This window comes from Talpa europaea (genome assembly GCF_964194135.1).
Source record: "Talpa europaea genome assembly, chromosome: 16".
NCBI classification, from domain to species: domain Eukaryota; kingdom Metazoa; phylum Chordata; class Mammalia; order Eulipotyphla; family Talpidae; genus Talpa; species Talpa europaea.
The window spans coordinates 6191514-6214842 of record NC_140084.1 but is presented as its reverse complement, the minus strand read 5'-3'; the positions used below and the strand labels follow the sequence as shown (position 1 = coordinate 6214842).

The 23329-nt window shown below is 50.6% G+C and overlaps 1 protein-coding gene across 1 annotated transcript; it reads right to left on the bottom strand.

Annotated features, from left to right (window-relative positions):
- Positions 1-1905: 1905 nt before the first annotated feature.
- Positions 1906-16392, bottom strand: CES4A (carboxylesterase 4A; the record flags this gene model as incomplete). The annotated part of the gene is made up of 13 exons (XM_084256543.1): positions 1906-2074; positions 3269-3341; positions 3564-3695; positions 4307-4460; positions 4935-5015; positions 5495-5635; positions 6143-6181; positions 6325-6429; positions 6505-6609; positions 7946-8099; positions 8276-8635; positions 11865-12066; positions 16335-16392. 13 exons carry the CDS (start codon positions 16390-16392, stop codon positions 1906-1908), a joined length of 1773 nt encoding a protein of 590 aa, XP_084112669.1.
- Positions 16393-23329: the final 6937 nt, after the last annotated feature.

Here is a 23329-nt window from a genome sequence, read left to right as displayed (position 1 = left end):
TGGCCCTGTGCCAGGCTGCTGGATCCATCACGGCAGCTGGCTGAAGGCCCACACGGTGTCCCTCGGGGCTCCCGGGCTGCAGCCGCCGTCAGCCAGGCGAGGAGAGCCGCGGCGGCCAGGCAGCGGCTGGCTGCGGGGCTGTGGTCAGCTCGGGCACCGTGGAGGGGCCACTTCTCCCGCACTAATTGGCCCTTCCCCAGCCGCCTTGCCGGGTAATTGCTGCTCCAGAGGCAGGGGCTGGGGGATTGTTAGGGGAGGGGAAGGGGCGCGGTTTGCATGGCGGGGAGTCAGGTTCAGACCGAATAGAGCCGCTGGGAGCTTTGTGCTGCCTCACACTAGTGGCGGCCTGGGCCACGGGGCAGAGCAGCCGCAGAAATGTCCTAGAGTTTTCACCAAGATCCAACCAGATCTGAAAACCGCTTTCTACTGGGTGGGGTCTGGCGGGGGGTTAGGAGAGAGGCAGGGTGGCCCCAGCGACAGGAAGGGAGGGAGGCGATACCCCAGTAGGCAGCCCTCCCCGCCGCTCCCACCCAGCAGGGCCGCCAGAGGCGGGCAGACAGAGAGTAGGGACCTTTCTGAGGAGATGGGAAAGGTGTGTGCGGGGTGGGCCGGGACTGTGGGAAGCAGGGACCAGCCACCCTGCAGGCGGACCACCAGCGTTCTTCCAGGCTGGAATTCCCAGAGAAAGTGCTAGGGTTTTCCTGAGTGTTCTTGATGACTCTCGCATCTCTCGCATCCTGGCTGAGCCCTGGCTCCTGCTCAGCTGGACGCCCTCTGATTTGGAAGATAGCCTCTGGGCTGGTATCCGTCTGGAGAAGGCTCCTACCTCAGACCTGTGTGAGAACCTGAGGAGGGGAGAACTGAAGGGCCCCTCAGAGGATGGACCAGCCTGGGATCAGGACCTGGACCTTACCGGAGGACCCCTGCAAGGACTGGGGTGAATCCAGCCCCACTGGAACACACTCAGCACCCACTGAGTTCTACAGAGGTTGCCCGGACCACCTTCTAGGTGAGTGCTATGTTGTGTATATTTTACTACACACAAAAAAAACAAAAAACAAAAGACTCATGGGAAAGGCTAGAGTATGTCCAGGTTGAGTTGCAAGAGAGACCAGAGGGTGAAGAATGTGGATGCACCACCAAGACTAAGTCTGTGGACAAGTGAGCATGCCCGAGGGGGTCCATGCGCTCATGAAGGAAAAAAGTGTATGGCAGCCCAGGCGACTTAGCTGCAGCTCCCGTGACAGAGTGTAACACAGAGGCTCGGCCCAGCAGGGAGTAGGCAGTGACACTCCTCCAAGGGCTCAAGTCAAGATGTTGTCCGCTTCACCCAGCCATTGGACAGGTAAAATTCAGGACACGTCTGCATGGTTTTATTGTGCACCATCCTGTGTCCAGGCTTGGAGAGGCCGTTGCGGAGATGAGTGTGGAGGGGGGAGAAGACCCTAAGCTCTCAAAGCTTCTCTCCATCTAACAAAGAACCTGCCCAAAGGCCTCAGGCCAGTGTGAGGAGCCACGCGCAGAAGGCGGGGTAAAGGCTCAACTGGGTGCAGTGATAGGGGCAGTGACAGTCTGGGTGACTTCCCATAAAAGTGGCTTCACCTTGAAGGGTGGGAGGATTTGGAGAAGGGAAAGAAGGGTTTTCCTGAGATGGGAACTGGGCACTGTGTGGCCGCGATGAGGCCGGGCCTAGCCTGATGAAGTGAGTGAGATAGGCAGGTACCCCAGGTTGGCACAGGGCCCCTAAACAACAGGCTCTCTGGCTCCGACCTGGAGTCAACAGGGAGTCTCTGCAGGTCCTAGATTTGGGAGGTCAAGACCCCTGTTCGAGATGTGTCCAGGGCCAGTTGCCCCAAGACCTGGGCGGTGGGACAATCCCTTAGGCTCCCTCCTAGAGAACTACCCTCAGAAGTGCTTCTGCTTGTCACACCCTGTATTCTGGTGCAGCCTCATCCAAAAGGCCACCTTCTCCTCCTTGAGCTTCACACCCACCCTCACAGCGTAGTCCAGCTGCAGGTACTTCTCGTCCTTGTCGTAGCGCGGCCAGTAGGGCAGCTTCCCGTCATTGGGGTTTCTGCCCAGGAGGAGGAAGAGATGTTATTTGTGCTCATCTTCACCCCGCCTCCTTCTTTTACCTGTCCCCTTTGGAAGTTGGGGGCCAAGGGCTTTATAGATATGCTATGTAAACAGAGCTTTAAGAAAGAGTAGGGAGGCCTCCCCTGTGGCGCAGCGGTTGAGCGCTGGGCTGCGAAGCTGCCCGCAGCCTCTGCAGCGCTGGTTCGATCCCCGGCCGCCGGCAAGGGTCCCACATGGCGCGCAGACCTCTCCTGCCGTCCGCTGCTCCCCTCAGCAGTGTATTTCGTTAGTCTGCCTGCTCTGCTCTCCGCTCTGGCTCTGATGAATCCTCTCACCCTCCCACGCTTCTGACTGTACCCAGTGCTTGTATAAATAAATAAATAAAACTTTTAGAAAAAGAAAAAAAAGAAAGAAAGAGTAGGAAGATATGTGGCGGGAAATGTCTTTCTAGGCAGAGGGAACAGTATGCGCTAAGGGTAGGAGGTAGGACATACTCGGGCTTTTGGAGGGAGCATTGCTGTAGCGTTAGGTTAAAACCTGAGGCATGTGAAGAGGATGAAAGGAGATAACACAGAAAAGACTGAAGGTTTTTGTGTCAGGCTAAAGGGTTGGGACTTTATCCTGGGGGCAGAGGGAAGCCATTTAGAGTTTTAAGCAGGTGATTAACTTAGTCGGATGATATTTCAGAAAACCCCTTGAGTGTCTGAAGGTGGATGCGAAACTCCTCATGAGGCCACCAAAGCCCAGCTTGGATGTCACCTCTACCAGGAAGCCACCCCTACCCAATCCCCAACGTGGTCAGATACCTCTCTATGCTCTTAAAGCGCCTTCTGCTCCCCCAGTACAGCTCTCATTATGCCAGGTTGTAATGTAATGTTCTCTTTAAGCGGGAACAAGCCACTGGGCGGAACAAGCCTCTGTGATGTCCTCCAATTCCAGCTCCCGGTATTTGCTTGGGTACAGAAGTTAGCACTAGCAACGACTGCTGAATGCTGGAGTGAATGACGGGTGTGGCTCATGGGACAAAGAGGGACATGTTCTGGGGACATTTAGGACCTGTGACTGGGGATAGGTGAAGAAGGAACATTCTGCTTGTGCTGATGGTGTCTTTCCTGAGCGATGGGCAGGGACAAATATCTGAAGCAGCTGCCATGGTATCTAGTGCCCAGATGTATTGCGGGGCCAGACTTACCCTGTGCGGGCAAAATTGGCCCAGTAGCTCATCATCCGGGAACTCAGTGCCCTCTCCTCACCTGCGGAGTGGCCTGGAGACACAATGGGGTGTGGCTTTGGGAAACAGCAGAGGGTGATGCTGTCCCACCTATGCCTTCTGCGGCTCAAAGCCCCATAGTGGGGGCTTTGATTGGGGAGAGCATTCCCGAGTAGGAACTGGTGAGTTCTCTGTGGTCAGCTGGTGGGGGGGTGGGTCCGAATACAAAGGTGGGGAGACTAGACATCAGTGAGGGTGTCTGGTAGGGCTTTAGCACCTTTGAGGAAGGGAGTTCCAAAGATGTAGTAGATCTCATCACCGTGGTCTGCCACGTCAGTTCGGGGCTTGATAATGATGGTGGTGGGAGCATGGTGCATGAACTCATAGAGGTAGACGGGGAAGCCGGCGTCTAGGAAGAGTGAAACTGAGGCGGGCTGCAGGAGAAGCCGCTGGCTGACTTCCTTATCCACCCCTGGCATCCCACCCCTCCTGCCTCAAGCAGCCTTCAGGATCAAGGGAGCAGATCTTAACGGTGTCTGTAAGCCCAGTTCTCCATGTCACCCAAGCTCTCTGAGATGCGGTTCCTCGTCTGCTGTCTAGGGGTGCTATCATTGAATTCCCAGGATTGTGGCAAGGGAAGCCTTTTCCCTCTTCTGAGCTTTTCCTTTCTTGGCTTGGCATTTAAGTTTCTTCAGCATCCACTCCCTCCAGCCCCATTTTTGATCTCTCACCAACATGTTCTCCAAAGCCCCTGTCAGCCAGGGGAGGGTTCTCCAAGGTACCCCTGAGCCTGTTGTCTCAGTCGGGAAGACTTCCCTGACCAGCCTAGGCTCTCTTCTCTGTTCTTGCTTGGGCCCTGCCCCCCTAAGGAGCAGCTCCTCCTCTCACAGCTGCAAGAATACTGCCTCTTCAGTGGCCTCTTGAAACCCTTCACCAGCCCAGAGGGACAGAGAGGGTGGGTGAGCAGATGGTAAGCCCATGAGTGGGCCAGGTGTGGGCACTCTTGGGGACCCTACATACTGCGGTGGCAGCGAGCAGCCCGTAGGGTGGGAGACACAAAGACAGCGTCCGTAGCTAGGTCCATCAAGCGGTTTCGTAACATCTTCCAGTCGCCGCCATCCATCTCACCCAGGTACTCCTCCATCACCAGAGGTACCTGCTCCTTGGTGATGTTCTGCAGGGGGAAGCCACGCCCATCCTGAGTTAATCTCAGGATTGTGGCAAGGACCAGGGAAGCCTTTTCCCTCTTCTGCGCCTTTCCTGAGGTCTAGGTGCCAGCTGGGCCAGAGGTGGCCACATCAGTGACTAGACCCAGGCTCAGCACTCGCAGGGAGTTGTCTCCCTGAGGGAGGGGGGAGTGGGGAGCTTCCTGGGAAGGCCTCCCTCTGCTGATTCCTACCCCTGTGTTCTTGCTGCACAAGAATAGTCTGCCAGGTCCTTCGGGCTGCTGGGGGCGGGGGAGGCTTGCCCACCAGCAGCGATCTGGTTCCATGCCAAACCCCAGATTCCTCCCCTGCCCCCCCCCAAAAAAAGAGAGAAAACCTTTATCCTGGTTGGGAGCCTTTTGTGAAAAGCAGCTACCAGGTTCCAAAAAGGGGATCAGCCTTCTTTAATCAAACTGAGTACCCCTGACAGTCGGGCCCCTCACCAACAGGGCGCTGGTGCTCCAGAGTATCTTGGAGAGGGTTTCTTTTCTCATGATGTGTCGGCTTAGTGGGATCTTCATGATCTGTCCACAAGACAGGGACCCAGGTGTGGGCCAGGCCCCAGCATGGTGAGTTCTCCAATAGAGCACACAGTGCAGGAAGCGCCCATGACCCTTCCCCACCCTCCTGCTCCCAGCCTGCCTATCACGAGCACCTAGTATAGAGCTGCTTGGGGGCTGGAAGTCTCTCTCCTGAGCAGGGGCAGACTGTGACTGAGGAGCAAGGGAGAGCCCCAGGATTTGCAGCTGCCTGAAGGCAGGAATGGACGTGATCATTCATACAAACTATGATCTGAAGATTTGGGGCCCCAGTCCTCTAAGCTGCCACATTTCTCTCCCCCACCCCCCATTATTTCTGGCCAGCTCTTACTACACAGGGACTACAGGAGGCCCCCAAGCACTTGGGCTTCCCAGAGAGGCCACTGGGATCTGATCTGGTACCCAGCATTACCTAAGAGGCATCCTTTGCAACCTACTGTGGTGGGCACCCTCTATTTACTTACATAAGGCAAGACCCAGTTGAACTCCAGGTTGTTGACACCCAAAAGGTAGGGCACAGGTGCAACCTGCCCCTGCGTCAGGAGTATCACAGGGTTGTCTGGGAACACTACACCGTCTACCACAGGGCTCATGAACCACACGATCTATAAGACAAGGGCTATCTGCAGGCAGTCTTCCTGCAAACCCTCCCAGCCTACCTATAGTCTAGGGTGCCCAGTTCAGCAGGTCCCACTCCATCGGCTACTCTGGATTGGGAAAAAGTTGGGGCTCAGTGGCCCCTGGAGCAGGTGTGGAGGAGGAGCAGCAAATATTTGCAAGACCAGGCTACTCACACTTGGGATGCCCCTCTAGGTATCCACGTAGCTCACCCTCTCCCCTCTTGAAATTTTTTGCTAAATGTTAACTTCTCAATGAAGACTTCTCTTTGAAATTCTGCTTCTCCCAACATGCCTGACCTCCTTAGCCTGCTCCAGTGTTGCTATGTACCTATCACGTTCTAAGGAGGTGAATGAATGAATCATAGTGTTTAATGTTTCCACAGAAACATCAGCCTCACTAGGGAAGGGATCTCGGTCAAAACAGTTCACTGAGGGCCTGGCACACATTAGTTGTTCAATAAATACTGGAACTATATTACGAGGCCTGCTTACCTCCTGAGGATCTTTCTGGAAATTGAAGTGGAAGAATCTCTGTGGAAGAGAGGAAGGGACTAGAGTTAAAGGGAGCCTCCCCAATGTGCTCCTGGGACAACGTTGCTGGGGCCGTGGGGTACCGAGTCAGGAGGGTGACTGCAGACAATTGGGTGAGGGAGCTTGAAGGAAGTTCCACCTACCATCTTCTTGGACACATGCATCATCTTGGCCACTGGTAGTGCCCTCAGGCATTCTACTAGAATCTGGGTGCTGTTGTGTTTGCAGCCTGCCAGGTGGGCAATTTTCTGCAGAGAGAAGGGAGCTGGGGTGGTGCTATCCTCCTGCTCCATGCTGAGCCCTGGGGGAGAGGAGGCACCTACCTTGGCCACCGCTAGCGGGTCAGGATTGATGAAATTTCTGAGCACTGCAGTGCCGCTCTGGGAAATGGCCCGGTGGAAGAGGCCACGGGCTAGGGGGGACATCATCTGCAGGGATGGAGAGCATCGCACCCATGAGATGCACAAGTGGGGATCATTTGGGCGTTCTGGGGTGCCTGTCTGGCCACTGCCAAGAAGGCAGGCAGCTGGGAGGGAGTCAGGAGTCCTGGGCTGGAGTCCTAGACCTAGAGCCAATGCCTTCCCTCCTCAGGGCCTCAGTATCCTGGCTGTGTAATGGGCCCCAAGAGCCCTCAGGGGTGAGCTGAGGTTGTGGAAAAGGCCCCCTTCTCCTGCTGGGCGGGAAATGGTGGGGGAGTCCCGTGGTCATGGAGCACTTAGCCTTTCTCCACTTCCCACATTGAGGAAACAGCTGTATCTGAGGCCCCCTGTCCTGCTCTGGGGGCGCCTCAGACTTCATGTGTTTCCAATTTGCCTCAGTCAGTCCCCATCTAGGTGGTGTCCCTCACCCCATACCATCCACCCAGTCCCGGACCATCTCTTCTGCGCATGTCTGCAGCCCAGCTGCCCAGGCCTGGCCTTCGCCCTCTTCCATCGCTCAGTAACCGTCCTCTCCTCTCTACCCTGCCTGTCTCCAGTTCAGAGCTAGTCCCCTTCAGTGCCTCTGGGATATCACCCACCCTCCCCACACCCCTCAGGTTGTGGCAAGCCTCTGCACTGCAAGCCTCTGCACTGCAAGCCTCTGCACTCCAAGCCTCTGCTCCTGCTTCTTTCAACCCAGTTCTAGCAGGCTGCGCCATCGCTCAGAATTCACATCGGGTGCTGTCACTTTCCTGCTTAAAATCTCTCCCTACTCTCCGGTGCATCTTGGATAAATTTGCTTAACCTCTCTGGGCCTCACCATCTGTAGAACGGACAAAACTTCTTGCTTTGGATTGTTGGGGGAAACTAAATGAATGCATGCATGCAAGGGGCTTAGACACACAGAGAGTGCGCAGGTGTTTGAACAGTATTACTGTGCCCCACAAGGCCAGGTGTGATGTGGTTCCTGCTCACTCTCCAGGCACGTGCCCCTCGCAGGGCACCTGACCTCACACCCACACCGCAGGCACACTCCGGGTGAGCTGTTCATGACTCCCAGATATCATCTGTGGCTCCAGCCTTGCCCAGCAGGCAGATGGTGGCCTCCATTCAGACTCCAAGTGAGGAAGCGAGAGGGGCTGGGTGATCTTTCCTGCCCACCAGTGTTCCCCCTGAATAGTGCCACACCCTTGTCATGAGTGGACGAGCCGCTCGCGGGGTGAGGACGGGTGTTTGGACCGGGATGTCCCTGTACACTTATTCTGCCTTTGTCCGTGCAGTGGGGGATGCACTTGCGGGAGCAGAAGGCCTGCGGCTTGCTGGGTGAGCCTAGCACTGCACTCACCAGTCCCGAGATGCAGAAGGCCCCAGCGGACTGGCCGAACAGGGTCACGCGGCCTGGGTCTCCACCGAAGGCTGCGATGTTCTTCTGCACCCAGCGCAGAGCTTCAACCTGGTCCAGCAGGGCCCAATTCCCGCGAGCCTGGCTGTCTCCCGTGCTGGGCGTGCGGGACTCAAGATTAAGGTCCCGAGCCCCCGCGGCTAAGTGCGCCCGCCTCGCCCCCTCCAGTCCCTCGGAGACCAGGTCTAGCGCGCACCTGTCCCGCCTCAGGTAGGCCCCGCCCCGTAGAGGCGGGATACAGCGCGCGCCCCGCCCACAGGCCTCAGGCCCCACCTCAGGAACCCCAGGATGCCGAGCCTGTACTGCAGCAGCACAACCACCACCTGCTCGCGCGCCGCCAACTCCGAGCCGTCGTACGTGGAAGCGGCGCCCACGAGGAAGGCGCCTCCCGGGACCCAGACCATCACCTGGGGAGGAGGCGGCCGTCTGAGCGCCGCGGGCGGGGGCCGAGGGCCGCGCTCGGGCCGGGCGGGGGCGCCCGCGGGGCTCACCGGCAGCAGCGCGTCCCCGGGCGCGCGCGCCGGCGCGTACACGTCCAGGTACAGGCAGTCCTCGCTGAAGCGCAGCCACTGGTACCGCCTCCCCGTGCTGAAGTACATGGAGGTCACCTGCCCCCAGGACTCCTGCAGGCACCTGTGGGCAAGAGGTGAGGGGCCCACCTGGGGCCTGGGGCGCCCAGAGCGAGGGGAAGGGTTTTCACCAGGTTCCACGGTGGAATGGGACCAAACGCGAAGTCCAGGCAGTCCTGAGTGTGCGTGTGCGTGTGCGTGTGCATGCCCGAGGGTGTCTGTCCCGCGGCCTAGCGCCTTCCGTAGCTTAGGGGCGGGGGATGGAAGGCGGCTTGGTGCTCAGGATCCGCTCCTGCCCTGTGCCTCGCCCCTTGGGAAGAGGGTCCCTGCTCCTGTTGGAGACACTGTTGGTGTTGTCAAGTCAGTAGCCCGGATGCCCTGGGCACCCCGAGACTTTCATGTCCTCCCATTCCCTTAGTCTCTGATTTGCACCTGAACAGGCCCCCCACCCAATTCCCCCACCATCCCCCACCATTCCGCGCCTGCTGTCCGTGAGGGCCTCTACTCAGGCCTCCACTCAGGCCTCCGCCCAGCCTCTTCACATGCCCTTGCCTCATCCTCCACACTGGCCAGAGGTTGACAAAAAACACAAATGTGACCAGGTCACTCCCTTCCTTAATGCCATTCTCAGCGCCCCTGCCCTTAGGTAGAGTTCAGATTCACCCACACTGGTGCAGATCCTCCTGTGCATCTAGTCGTGTCCTGCCCGACACCATGTGCTCCACACCCTTGCCTGCCACCTCCAAGTCCTTGTCTCCTCTGCCAAATGCCCTCTCCTCAGCCAGGCAGAACTCATAGCTCCCTCTGCTGGGCACTTGCCCCACCCTCCCCAACATTCTCTCTGCCTGACTACACTACTGGTTTGGGGTAATTTCCATTAGTTGTTTCTTTCCCCAAGGGGCCAGGCACTCCCCAAGGGCAGTGACAGAGGTAGATTTGTGAATCCTGGCACCCAGCTCAGCGCCTTGTACTGTGAGGACGTCCGATGTACTTAGGAAGCTTGCTTGGACTGTCAGGTCACCTTACCTGTTCTTGCCGTTCCAGCCTGGAAGATGGCTCTTCTCTTGATACTTCTGGCTGGCCCATTTGAATGGATGTAGGAAACCTGCCTACTCCTCTGCTCTTTTTCCATCTTGTCCCAGCCTGTCTGTGTACCTCGCTCCTGCCTCCCACCCCCAGAGGATCCCCGGCTCCCCTTCACTCCTTCACAACTTCCAGCAGCGCTTTCACATACTTGAGTCCAAGCCTGCCTGCCCTCTATCACCCACTTCTTCAGCAACTATCCTCTCTCTGTCTCTCTCTCTCTTTCTCTCTTTCCCTTAGGTCAAACTTTTCAGTAGCTTGTCTTTGCCTCCACCCCCACTAGCCTCTCCCAGGTCACCAGGAGGCAGCACATTTCTGTCTCTACAGATTGTCTGGTCTTCCTTGGATTGACTTCTTGGTAGCAGCTAATATTGGTGTTAGGATGCTGTGTATTAGATCACAACCAGCATCCTGGCTTGAAAACCAGAGCTCTTATACCCAAGAACTGGGGTTACCAGCAGCTGAGACATCTGTCCCCATTCCCCCACCAAAACCATTCCTGTCAAGGTCACTCATGATCTCCATCTTGCTAGATCTCTACCATTGCCTTACTTGCCCTGGTAACCCTCTATGTAGTTGACCACACTCTCCCTCACAAGCTTTCCAGAGCACCCCATTTTCCTGCCACCTCATTGGTAGCGCCTCCTCTTCTCTCAGAGCCTAATGTGAGAATGCCAGGACTCAACCCTTGGTTCTTTTTTCCTTCTGACTGGTCTGTTTCCACAGTTGTTCTCACCCAGGCCGAGGACTTCACATCTTTGATATGCTCTTGACCAGTTGGCCTTCAGACCCCTTTATCCAAACCACCTACCCCACATCTCCACAAGGACCTCTCTCAGGCACATCAAACTTAACATGACCTGACGTGAACCCTTGTTTTGTCCAAACCTGCTCTTGCCCTAGTCTTCCCCACGTCAGTAAGTAGCACCCCTACCCCCTTGCTGCGCTGGCCCAAAACTAGTCATTATCCTTGATTACTCTTTCTCCCTTATGGCTCACTTCCAGCTCTCCAGCAGATCCTGTCAATTTTACTTTCAAAATAAATCTGGAGTCTGCCCACCACCTCCACTGTAACTACCCTAGTTGAAGCCACTATCTCTGTAACAACTTCCTCTCTCCTTACTTACCCCTATTAACTACCACCCCACAGTTTTTACACCCACCACCCAGTGTTCCAAACAGTCATTGTCTGACAGCTCGTGGCCAGTGTTCCACCAACTGACACCCAGATTTCTATGCAGTGGACAGCCAATGCTTAAGCCTCTGATCCTTGGGGTTCTAGCAGTGACCATCTCAAGTTAGGTACACCTGATTCATGGCTTCCAAATAGCAGTCACAGAATTTGCAGAGTGCCTGGACTTCTCTCAGTGACAGCCCGTGTTCTAACAAGTAACTCCTAGTGTTCCAGTAACACTGGACAGCCTGCTCTACAATGGACAGTCTCTTCATAACAACTAGATACCCAGGATAACGATTGTAGTTTTTTATATGAACTGACACCCAGGTTTTTACAGTAGACATTTTTCTAAACCCTGAGGCTCTATCTAACTTATGCTGAACATTGCTGCAGAATGTTCTGGACACTGTGTATTACTTAATGGTCTGAGTAAACAATAAATATACTTGTTCTGGGTAAACTGCCAAGCCCAGCTTCAAAGGGTAATCATTGTCCCAACATGTTCATGAAACTCAGCGTTTGCAGCAAGCTAGAGATGGCAGTAAGGCCCTGGGAAATTAAAGCTGAAAGTGAGCCCGTACCCACCCTATCTTGGGGCTCCTTCTGCAGAGAAGGGCTGTGGTTCTATGTGGGCTTGTTGTTGGGCTCAAGCCTCAAGAGAATGAGAACTCAGGATTCACTCTGTGTGTGTGTGTGTGTGTGTGTGTGTGTGTGTGTGTGTGTAAGCACTACTCCTCACATACCTTTTAAGAAAACTCAGTGGTATAGTGACCACTGCTGCTTTGCCAGGATCCCTCCCTGGGTAGAGCCAACAACAGCATTATCAGTGCCCTAATCACCACCCAGATCAATTATTGTAGGTTTGGAATTGTATAAGTTTGGAAACTTAGGCCCAGAATGGGCCCCAGGCCTGCCTGCATTCACACGGTGTATTCTTTTCACTTGAGTTGTCCAAACTGGGACCCAGAAGCAGGCACAGGTCCAATACCCTCCTCAGTCTCTGCCCACTCTCCTCTGATATTCTGACTCTTACGCAGGGGCATGAGTGGTGGCATGTCTGATTCCTTTCCATGGCTCTGGGGCCTCCGGGGCAGTGAATCTGCGGGTACCCACAGGAGGTTTGGCGAAGGGGACTCCCAGGAACACATTGATGTTTGTCTTTGCCACATGCATCTGCTTTCCTTGGAGGAGGCCATATTTGGTGGCCACTAGAGGCTTCTTGGTGTGCAGGTCACCTAGGAAAAGAGGAAAAAGGTCACCCCAGCCACTGAAAAGACCCTGGCTGATCTACCACGGGCACCAGCAGCACCTGGAAACTTTCCACAATTGTGTATTTGCCCACTTTAAAAAAAAAAAAAAGATTTATTATTTATTTATGCACACAAGAACTTGGGTACAGGCCAGAGGGGTGTGTGTGTATGTGTGTGTGTGTGTGTGGATTCACCAGAGACAGAGTGGGGAACAGAACAGGCAGATCTACTGAAATACACTGCTGAGGGGAGTAGCGGGTGAGTCAGGAGAGGTCTGCTGCGCCATGTGGGTAGCTCCCTGGCCAGGGATTGAACTGGTGCTGCAGGGGCTGTGGATAGCTTCATAGGTTGTGTCTTAATCCCCTGCACCACCAGGGAGGCCCTCCCCACGTTTTTAGTGTTGCCTTTAGTATTGTTCTTTTTCATTATTTGATTTTCAAAGCTGTATTAGTAGGTGTATAAAAGTTCTTGTGTGTTATCTGAATTATTCCTCTGCATCATTTAATGTCTATTAAATGTGCCGGTTTTTGTTTTCAGCTCTGAATAGGGCTATACCCTTGTCTTGCTAACATTTGCCTAGCATATATGTAGAAGTCACACACATATACACATTCTTATATATATATATATATATATATATATATACTGGTATCAGTACTTGTACATGCACATTTCTATATGCTTAGGAGTGTATGAACATAGTTCATTTACAAAGAAACATGCAGAAATTCAAGAGTTAAATGCATGCCCATATATATGTATATATACACATATGTATAAGTATAAACACACGTAGATTACATATTATACCTCCCTCCCCCACTGTCACACATACATACTACACACATACCTACACCACAGCCAGCTCTTGAAATAGATATCAACTAGGTCAAGTTGAATTTAGCCTCTGCTTGTGGGACTTCCCCCTCTTCTGGGCTCCCATCCTGCCCCACTCCTATTTGCCAAGGATTGCTGAGGCCTCACATCTGTTGCCCCTTTCTGAAGCACCCTTGTTATTTTTTTCCTCTTCCTTTATCAAAATTAAATCATTCTGTTCCCTTGTCCCCTAGGTTTGTGCTGCAAAGCAACAAAAAACAAATCTGATCCAAGTATTATTGAACCTGACTGTACATCAGAATCAATGAAAAAAAAATCCCTATGTCCTACCCATTCTCTCTGAATGGGAATCTCAAGAAAATTAGATTTATGAACTTCTCCAGGAAATTTTCATTTTTGGAATCAAAACAGCTGGTTTTTGAAATAGCATTGGGAACTGGTGCACCTTCACACCCCAAGCTGCAGGTGGGCAAAAATGCCTCTCTGGGGGCCTCCCTGGTGGCACAGGGGTTAAAGCCACTGTGCCATGAGTTCGATCCCCTGCCAGGGAGCTACCCACATGGCGCAGCAGACCTCTCCTGTCTCCCCGCTGCTCCCCTTAGCAGTGTATTTCAGTAGATCTGCCTGTTTTGTTCCCCACTCTGTCTCTGGTAAATCCTCTCACCCCCTGTACCTCTCGCCTACACCCCAGTTCTTGTTTGCATAAATAAATAACATAAATCTTTTTAAAAAATGCCTCTCTGCTCACATTTATAGGCTATACATAAACAATATCTGGGCACAAAGGAGTGGCTGTAATGGTGGCCCTTCAGGCATTGAGGCCAGCCAGCAGGGCCAAGAGGCTGTCTCAGACTTCCTGCACCTGTGCAGCCCTTTGCAGTTTACAAAATCCTTCCATGTGGCCCTCATAAGTGGCCCAGCCTGAGGTCTCGTAGGACCAAGTCAGGAGGCCGACGTCTGTCATAATACCCTGATTTTCCCTGAATCCGTATCCACTCATGATTGAATAACTTATAACTATGATTTACTGATTTTTTTTTTATTATAGCCTGACTGTATTCTCTTACTCATCCTCCTAAAAGCCTTATAGGATCAATGTTATTATCACGCTATACAGATGTGGAGACAGAAGGTCCAAAGGGTCATATAATTTGCTCAAAGTCACGCAGAGAGTGTGTCATATCTAAAACCATGATGCTTTACTCTCCTCACCCCAGCCTCTGGGGAGCACCGAAGCGTGGGCTGTGTGCTCTACACCCCTAACAAGAGCTGCCCTGGAGAGGCCCCGACCCCCCACTCTGCTACCTAGAGGCAATATATAAGCATCTATAAAAACAGTATACCATTATTTTAGTAGTCATAAAATGATAATTAAAACAGGAGTTACACGGGCCTCCCCGGTGGCGCAGCGGTTGAGCGCTGGGTTGCGAAGCTGCCCGCGGCCTCTGCGGTGCCGGTTCGATCCCCGGCTGCTCCCCAGCCACTGGAGGAGGGTCCCGCATGGCGCGCAGACCTCCCCTGCCGCCCGCTGCTCCCCTCAGCAGTGTACTTTTCGGTCCTTCTGCCTGCTCTGCTCCCTGCTCTGGCTCTGGTGAATTCTCTCACCCTCCCGCGCTCCTGACTGTACCCAGTGCATGTATAAAAAAAAAAACAACCAAATAAATAAATAAAACATGCCTCTATTAAAAAAAAAAAAAACCAAAAAAACAAACAAAAAACCAATTAAAAAAAAAAAAAACAGGAGTTACAACTTCCACCTGATTACTTTAAAAATGATGGCACCAATTTTGGCAAAGATACAGTGAAAAGGAAATTCCCATATACTGTTGTTGGAGAATAAACTGATCCAATACCCTGGGAAACTAATTTGGCAAAATGTGTGAATCAATATAGTCACATGCTTTGTCTCAGCAATCCCTCTTCCAGGTCTTTCCCTTATGAAAATAGTCGGAAACAGTTTAAAACAAAAACCTTTATGAATAGGAGTCATATGTAGCATAGCAAATTCTGGAATCATTATTTTTATCTGGGAGCAAAAGTAAATATAACTATAAAGTCAAGTTATAAACTGCTTATAAGATTTTAAGTGATGTCATCAGGGAAATGCAAATCAAAACTACCATGAGATACCATCTTACACCAGTGAGAATGGCACATATTAAAAAAACTAGCAACAACAAATGTTGGCGAGGGTGTAGAGAAAAAGGAACTCTTCTGCACTGCTGGTGGGAGTGCAAACTGGTCCAACCACTGTGGAGAGCTGTGTGGAGATTTCTGCAGTCAAATGCTCTACCACTGAGCTATACCCCCCGTGTGGAGATTTCTGGACCTACTAAACATAGAGCTTCCATATGATCCAGCAATTCCACTCCTAGGTATTTACCCAAAGGACACAGAAACATCCATTCCAAAGAACACCTGCACCCCTATGTTTATAGCAGCACTGTTTACAATAGCTAAGCTTTGGAAACAACCCAAATGCCCAAAAATAGATGACTGGATCAAGAAGATGTGGTCCATATACACCATGGAATATTACTCAGCATTCAAAAAAGATAAACACATGCAATTTGCAGCAACATGGATGGCGCTGGAAGGGATCATGCTCAGCGAAATAAGCCAGAAAGAAAAAGAAAAATACCGGATGGTCTCACTCATAGCAGGAATCTAGAAAACTTAAATAAGGGACCAGGAAAATGATTAACTATAAGAAAGTGAAAATCAAAATCAACAAAAAACTATGAACCAGAGACACTTTTAGGGGGGCAGGGGCAGGAGGGGAGGGATTGGGGTCAGAATGGGGGGGGGCTGCAATTGTATGGGGAATATAAAAAATAAAATTTATTATTTATAAAAAAAAGATTTTAAGTGAGAAAAGTAAGAGAATAAAATCGTATACTTGCTAATATCATGGCTATGTACAAATAGGCAATAAAAAGACTAAAGGGACATGTGACAATGTAACAATGTTTCCCGCAAATTACAAACATGTATAAAGCATTTATATAGGCCAACTACAGAGGCCAAAATGGTGGTTAATTTCGGGGTATTGACTGGAAAGGCCATGAGGGGAGCTAGACATGTTCTAGATCTTGATCTGGTTGGGGGTTACATAGTATATATACATAATGTATATCACACATACACTAATATATATGAACGTACTAATATAGACAAATTTATATAATATTAATTGAATAAAAATTTAAATGTAAAATCATGAATTATAAAGTTATATAAATTATGTAATGTATTTTATTTAAAATATCAATATAAGTGTCTGCACTCCCAACTGGTGGATGGATTAATGCCTTGAAACATCCCCCCACCTGCCTAGGTTGTCTAAACCCCTGTCCCACTGCCCCAGGAGGCCTGTCCGTCTTGCCTGACACCTTCAGGAAGGGGTAGGGGTTTACCTAGGGCCTTCTGCACCATCAGGCAGAGGAGGAGGCTCAGGCACAGAATCCAACTCATGCTCCAGCTGGCCAGCTCCTGCTACGGGCTGCGGTGATGTCCAGACTGCAAATGTCAGATGGTAGTTAGCAGTCCCACTTTTATCCTACTTCAGTGCCTGTTGGCATCTGCTGGGGTGGAAGAAAATATCACTGGCCATCTGGGCAGCCCACAGCCTCATCTCTGCCTTGGAGTTATAGGTCACACTAGATGGGATTGATCCTTCATTAAACTGACCAGCCTGCAATCCTTCCCCAGTTTGTTCATCTATGCTATGGCTCAAAGTTGAGCTAATGTAGGTCAAGCTCTAAGTACATAATAGGTGCTAAGGTTGGAGCAGAACAACTGGGCATTTGAGCCCCCAGGTTTCCTCCTCAGGCCTCCCTGCTCCCCGCCCCCTGCTCTTCCAGAGGCACTCCCAAGCCGTCCTCTCACATGCTGGCTCGCTCAGCCAGGATCCTCACAGAGTGGCAGCCTCTATGCCAGGTATAGGAAGTCCCAGGAGAACCATACCTATGTGGTTGCTGCTCTCACAAGCTCACAGTCCAATTGGGGCAGCACCTCTGGAAGTAGCCATGATGTGGGAACCCAGAAGGGCACCTGGGTGAGCCCAGCAGGGCCGATGGTGGTTAGGGATGGAAGGTTCCCTAAGAAGATCTAATATTCTAGGTCAAGGATGAAGCATTGGCTACACAGAGGAAAATGCTGTTTGAAGTTTGGAGCTACAGGAACCAGCCAGGAGCAGTTCCAACTTCAAAGGTAAGACTGTGCCCCTCCCTCCCTCCCATCAAAGCCTGGAGTCCTGCCCCACCTTTGATAAAAGGGAGTCAATGGAGCGTCTGTGACTCCTCCTCAGCAGGGTGCCCTCAGTGGAGGGGAAAAGTTAGGGCAACAGTAGTTCTTACTTGGCCATGGCCTCTTGCTCTGTAGGCCTGGCAGATAGTTAAAGCTTACGCCCTCTCTCTTGACAGAGATGCCCTGTACTTGGAGTTCCTCCCACAGTTCCCATCCTGTAACCCTCAGTCTCAAGGAAAGTGACTGCCCAACATGGTTTCCCAGGCTCTATGTCTCTCTAAGGGGCATAAAAAAAGACCTGAGATGGGTTGGAGGTGACCCCCTCCCCATGCTGCAGTGTCCACATGGGCACCATCCCTTTCCCTGCCCATCCCACTGCAGCCCCCTCTTCCTACCCTGGTAACAAGCTGTTGTTTTTCCTTTGATGGAGGCAGGTCCAGTTAGCTGAATCTCCCCATGGTTTGCAGCATGTCACCCTCTTGCATGCTCTCATGAAAATGAACCCCTTGGGCTGAAGGAGATAGGGCGGGGATTCACAGAGAAGCAACAGCTTCCTCCAAAGAAAATCTCTCCCATGGCCCCTCTACACTGTCTTTTTCAAGCCTTGCAAGGCTAAGAGATGCAGGAATTGTGGATATGGTTGTCAGGTCATTTTCTACATTATTCCCATGTGCTGATGTGGCTGGGGGACTTTCATGTCCAATGCATCCTGGGGTCTTGGTTGACACTTCAGTGTTCCCTCCCTGTGAGACCTTCACGTCAGCAAAGTAGGTGCCTTTGGTGGTGGTCAGAGACCAATGTGGCTGTTCTTAAGTTCTTGAACTTCTTGGAGTAGGAGTCTTCAAAACTGCTCCATCCGTTGACTGAGAAATTTGTTCTGGGATACTGTTCAAATTAGACAGAAGTTGTTCACATCATGAGTCCTATAGCCTTAACAGCTGCCCCCTGAGGTTACCAGAGGAGATGGGTAAAGAAGGGTATTCCATCTGCAGAAGAGAGCATGCTGCACCATTAAAAAGAACAGATTCCATAACACTAAGCTGCACAGGGCTTGGGTAGTGGTTCTGAGTCAGGATTTGAATGGCAGCACTGTCACTTCCAAGCTGTGTGACCTTGGGAAACTCATTTCACTTCTCTGAACCTCAGTTTCTTTATCTGTAAAATCAGCACAATGATAGTATTTATCGCTTAGGTGTGTAAGGTGGGTTGAGTGGATAATGTAAGTGAAACTTTTAAAAGGGGTAAGTCGGGCCTCCCCGGTGGCGCAGTGGTTGAGCGCTGGGTTGCGAAGCTGCCTGCAGCCTCTGTAGCGCCGGTTCGATTCCCTGCTGCTCCCTGGCCACCAGAGGAGGATCCCACATGGCGCGCAGACCTCTCCTGCCGCCCGCTGCTCCCCTCAGCAGTGTACTTCGGTCCTTCTGCCTGCTCTGCTCCCTGCTCTGGCTCTGGTGAATTCTCTCACCCTCCCGTGCTTCTGACTGTACCCAGTGCTTGTATAAATAAATAAATAAATAAATAAATAAATAAATAAGTAAATCTTTAAAAAAAAAAAAGGGGGGGGTAAGTCACTGGTGAGTACTTGGGAAAAGTTTAGTAACTTAAAAAAGGCAGAAATTGAAATGTGTATATTGATTATGACCAGATTAGCCGTAGAAAGGACTCAACAAATTATTCCAAAGATGTTTAAAGTAATAGACAGGGAAGATGAATGCCAGGATGGTGACTGGTTTACCCTGAGTTGCGGTCATTAGTGATTACAACTTTTTTCTTTTTTTCCCTTTAACTCATCTGTACTTTCCATATTTTCCATAAGGGGCATTAGTGGAGAGCTCACCTTTTGTATGGGGTTTAAAGTGTCAGGGATGGGCGGACAGGGGAGGTAGACTAAAGAAGTAGGCGCTGCTAGCAGTTGCATCTGACCTGGACCATGTCCTTCTCTCTGGACAACCTTCCCCTCCTCATGGCCTCATTCGGCTGGCCTCTCATTTACACTGTGTGTGGCTACATCAATAGGAATATGGAGCCCAGATGGGGGGAGGTGACAGCTTGACAAAGTTGTGACAAAGTTGATTTAGCTACATATACTGAGCATGTATTACTAAAGTCAGGGCCAAACGTGTGGGTGAAGGTGAAGGGAAAGGTGTTGTGAAGGAGGCAGACAAAACGGAGTCCACCTGCCAGGCTTGGGGGCCAGTAATGTATAGATTTCCCCACCCACCTGTGCAGCAACTTAGCCTGTCTGTGAGCCTTAAGAAATGGTTTTGTCAGTTGGTGGCTCCACTCCTGTCACCTATCCCCAGGGAAGAAATAACCCTTCACCTGTTTCCTATAGGAAGCAGTTGTGCCTGGCCATGAAGTGCCTAGGACTCGTGCGGGCCCCACTTAGTGCTCACTGGGGACACACGGACTTCTGGTCAGCCAGGTGCCCCTGCTGCAACATTATCTCAGAGATAACAATCTAAGGTTCTGGTATGTTGCACTAGGTGCATCCTCTACTGAGACACTAATAACCTCTGTTTTGTTTTTTGGGGATAGGGCATCTGATCTACTATTGACTTTAGATATCTGTAGACTTGTCTAATAAGTGCGGTGGGGTATCCTTAAAGATCCTATTGCAGGGTGAGGCCAAGGCCCAGCCCAGCAGCTGGACTTGGGGTAAAGGCAGAGCACATACTTCTGTACCTCTCAGGGTTCTCACTTAACCTGCCATCCTCAGGGAACAGGAAAAGACACCTGTGAGCATAAAAGAGTCTTCTCATTGAGCTGAGATCCTGAGCCCAGGCAGCTTGACCCTCACCAGAATATACCAAATGGGGAGTTACTGTTCTGTATTCCTAAGAATGTCAAAGTTAGCAGCTGTAGACCCAGGATAGTCTATGTCTCTCACAATGGCAGCATGATGGAACCTTCTGGGACTCAAGTCAGCAGGGATACATTCATGGCCAGCACTGAGGAGGTCTGTAGGCTAGAGGTAGAGGTAGAGGAGGTTGGGCTATAGGAATGTAGCTAAGACCAAGCCACTGATGGTAGATATAGGTAGAACCTCCCTGGATAGGGCAGTCATGTGTCTGGCCACCTTTGTGTTCATAGGTGGTTGCTCAAGAAAGCAGTCTCAGCTCAGCTGTTGACTTGATAACTCCTGGAGTCTCTCCATGCCCTGGAGGCTCCCAAACAAAAAAGATCCAAAACTTCTCTGAAAATGACAAAACATTGTTGTAAGAAATTAAAGTAGGGGACTTGATGGTGGCACAAGGGGTTGTCTCAGCACTGTGAAGCAATCTGCAGCCACTGCAGCACGAGTTTGATCCCCAGCGAGGGCACTGACCCACATGGCACAGCAGACCTCTCCTGTCTCCCCTGCTGCTCCACTCAGCAGTGTATTTTGTCAGTCTGCCTGTTCTGTTCCCCGCTCTGCCTCTGGTGAATCCTCTCACCCTCCCACACATCTGGCCTGTACCCCGGTTCTTGTATAAAATAAATCTTTTAAAAAATGCAGAAAAAATGATAAATAATATAAAATAAGATACTAAATAATAAATGTTGCTGAGGAAGTGGAGAAATCTAAATGCTCATAGACTTCTGGTGGGAATGTAAGATGAGGCAGGCACTTTGGGAAAGGGTTTGGTCATTCTTCAGATGATTAAACATAAAAGTCACCATATATCAATTTTATTTCTCGGGGGTGCGTGTGTATCATGGAAAGCCATGTCTATAACTACATATGTCCAAGAGAAATGAAAATATAGGTCCACACAAAAAGTTGCACACAAATATTCATAGCAACATTATTCATAATAGCTACTCAGAAACAAATGTCTTCATCTGATGAATGGGTAAAACAAATGTAGTATATCCATATGATGGAATATCATTTGGAATAATATAATATTATTTGGAATATATTCCAAAAGGAATAAAGTATTGATCTACTACAACATAGGTGAAACTCAAAAAAAAAAAATGTGCTAAGTGAAAGACGCCAGTCACAAATGATTCTGTTAATTTGAAATGTCCAGAACAGGGTAACCAAAAGAGATGTAAAATAGATCAGTTGTTTTTCAAGTCGGGGGAAAACCTTAGGATACAGAGTAATAGCTAAAGCATGCAGTGTTTCTTAGACAAAACAGTTCTAAAATTGACTGTGGTGATGGTCACACCTATTGTGAAACTACCACAAATCATTTAATTGTACATTTTACACAGGTGTGTTTTTGGGATGTGAATGATATCTCAGTAAAGCTGTTAAGGAAAAGAGGAAAGTTAATATGAAAAATTAATAAAACCAATATTTTGGCAAGGGTTTGGATCAACCAGAGCTATTAGTCCTATAATAGCTAATAGCTATTATAGGACTAATAGCTATTAGCTATTATAGGACTGTAAATTGGACTGTTTGAGTCCATTTAGCAGGCAAAACAAATCCATGACATTGTAAGTCAGAATAGCAGTTACCTTTGGGAGAAGTGACTGATAAAAGCATGTGACATCTGATTTCAGGGGCTAATGATCTTTCTTGATCCAGTTGCTGATTGCATAGTGATATCTTCATTTGGCGAAAATTAATCAAGTTGTACACCTATCATTTGTGCACTTCTGTGGAAATGTGGAAACATAGGTCCTATGTAAATATGTTATGCTTCAACATTAATGTTTACTAAAAAAGAAAAAGCAGAGGAAGGTGTGGAGAATTTTGTGGAAGGAGGTACTCTTGACTCTTGATTGATGGGATTCTATTTTTGTAGAAAAAGTCTGGAAAGCAGAAAGTGTTTGCTTCAAATGTAACCTCTGTCATGGCATAATGAGGCAATATTGGCCTCACAAGGCAGGGAGGGGAGAGTGCAGGCCTGTTGCCTGGAGGATGTTGAAGGAGTGTCCCTTGGGACTAAGTCCATCCCATGGACTCAGGGGGAACCCCAGGGCGTGATAGCACCCTGGGAATTGTCATCAAGTTCGCAGCTGAATTGAGGCTGTGCTTTCTTGAGTAGTCTGTGGATGCAGAGGTGGCCATGCACCCTGGCCAAGCTCCTCCTGGGGTTGGCTCTCTGTTCCCCATGGGTAGGCAGTCAGGTCAGAATGCAGGGGGACCCAGCACCATGCTCTCTGCCTTTACCCCGGATCCAGCTGCTGGGCAACTCTGTCCACAGTCTTTATCTTTCCAGAACCCTGACTGTACCCCCCTGCCAGAGTCTTGATCCATTTATGTGTATACATGATGCATGGGAGAGAGAGAGAGAAAACACACCAACCACAGTAAGACACCACTACACACCCATTAAAGTGAATCAAATGTAACAGCCTGCTGGCAGCAAGTGTCCGTGAGGACAGGGAGTGGCTGGACACCACTGCGGCGCTGGGAATGCACACAAAAAAAAAACCCAGTCCTGAGCTAAAATACATAGTGGTCTCCTCCCTGCTTCCTGACGCAGAGCTCTTCAAGCCCTGTAATTTCCTAAGCGATGAGAGCACTGGGAGCATCTCTTGTTCTAACATTTGTCTTTGACCCTGACCCCAACACAGGGCCCCTAAAGCCCTGGCAAAATCCCCAGTGATAAGAGCACCAAGAGCATCTTTTGTCCCAATGAGGTGACTCTGGGCAGGCTCCTGGATGGGGCTGGGTGCCAGAAAGACGCAGTCATCATCAGAAGCTTGGAATTTTCAGCCCCTACCCCTTTCTCCAGAGTGCGGAGAGCAGCTGAGAATAGAGTTAATAATTGATCGTGCCTACATGAGGATGACACCATAAAAGCCCAACTATAGGGAGTTCGGGGAGCTTCCAGGTGGGCAACACATCTATACCCAGTTTCATGGGGACAGAAACTCTTGTGCTCAGAACCCTCCCCGGCCTTGCCCTACAGATCTCTCTCTTTTTTTTTTTAAGATTTATTTTATTTATACAAGAACTGGGGTACAGGTCAGATGTACAGGAGGGTGAGAGAATTCACTAGAGATAGAGCGGGGAACAGAACAGGCAGACTGACTGAAATACACTGCTGAGGTGAGCAGCGGGGGAGCCAGGAGAGGTCTGCTGTGCCATGTGGGTTGCTTCTCAGCCAGTGGGGATCGAACCGACACTGCAGAGGTTGCGGATATCTTCACAGTGCTGCATTCAACTGCCTGCGCCACTGGGGAGGCCCCCTACGGATCTCTTCACGTGGCTGTTCAT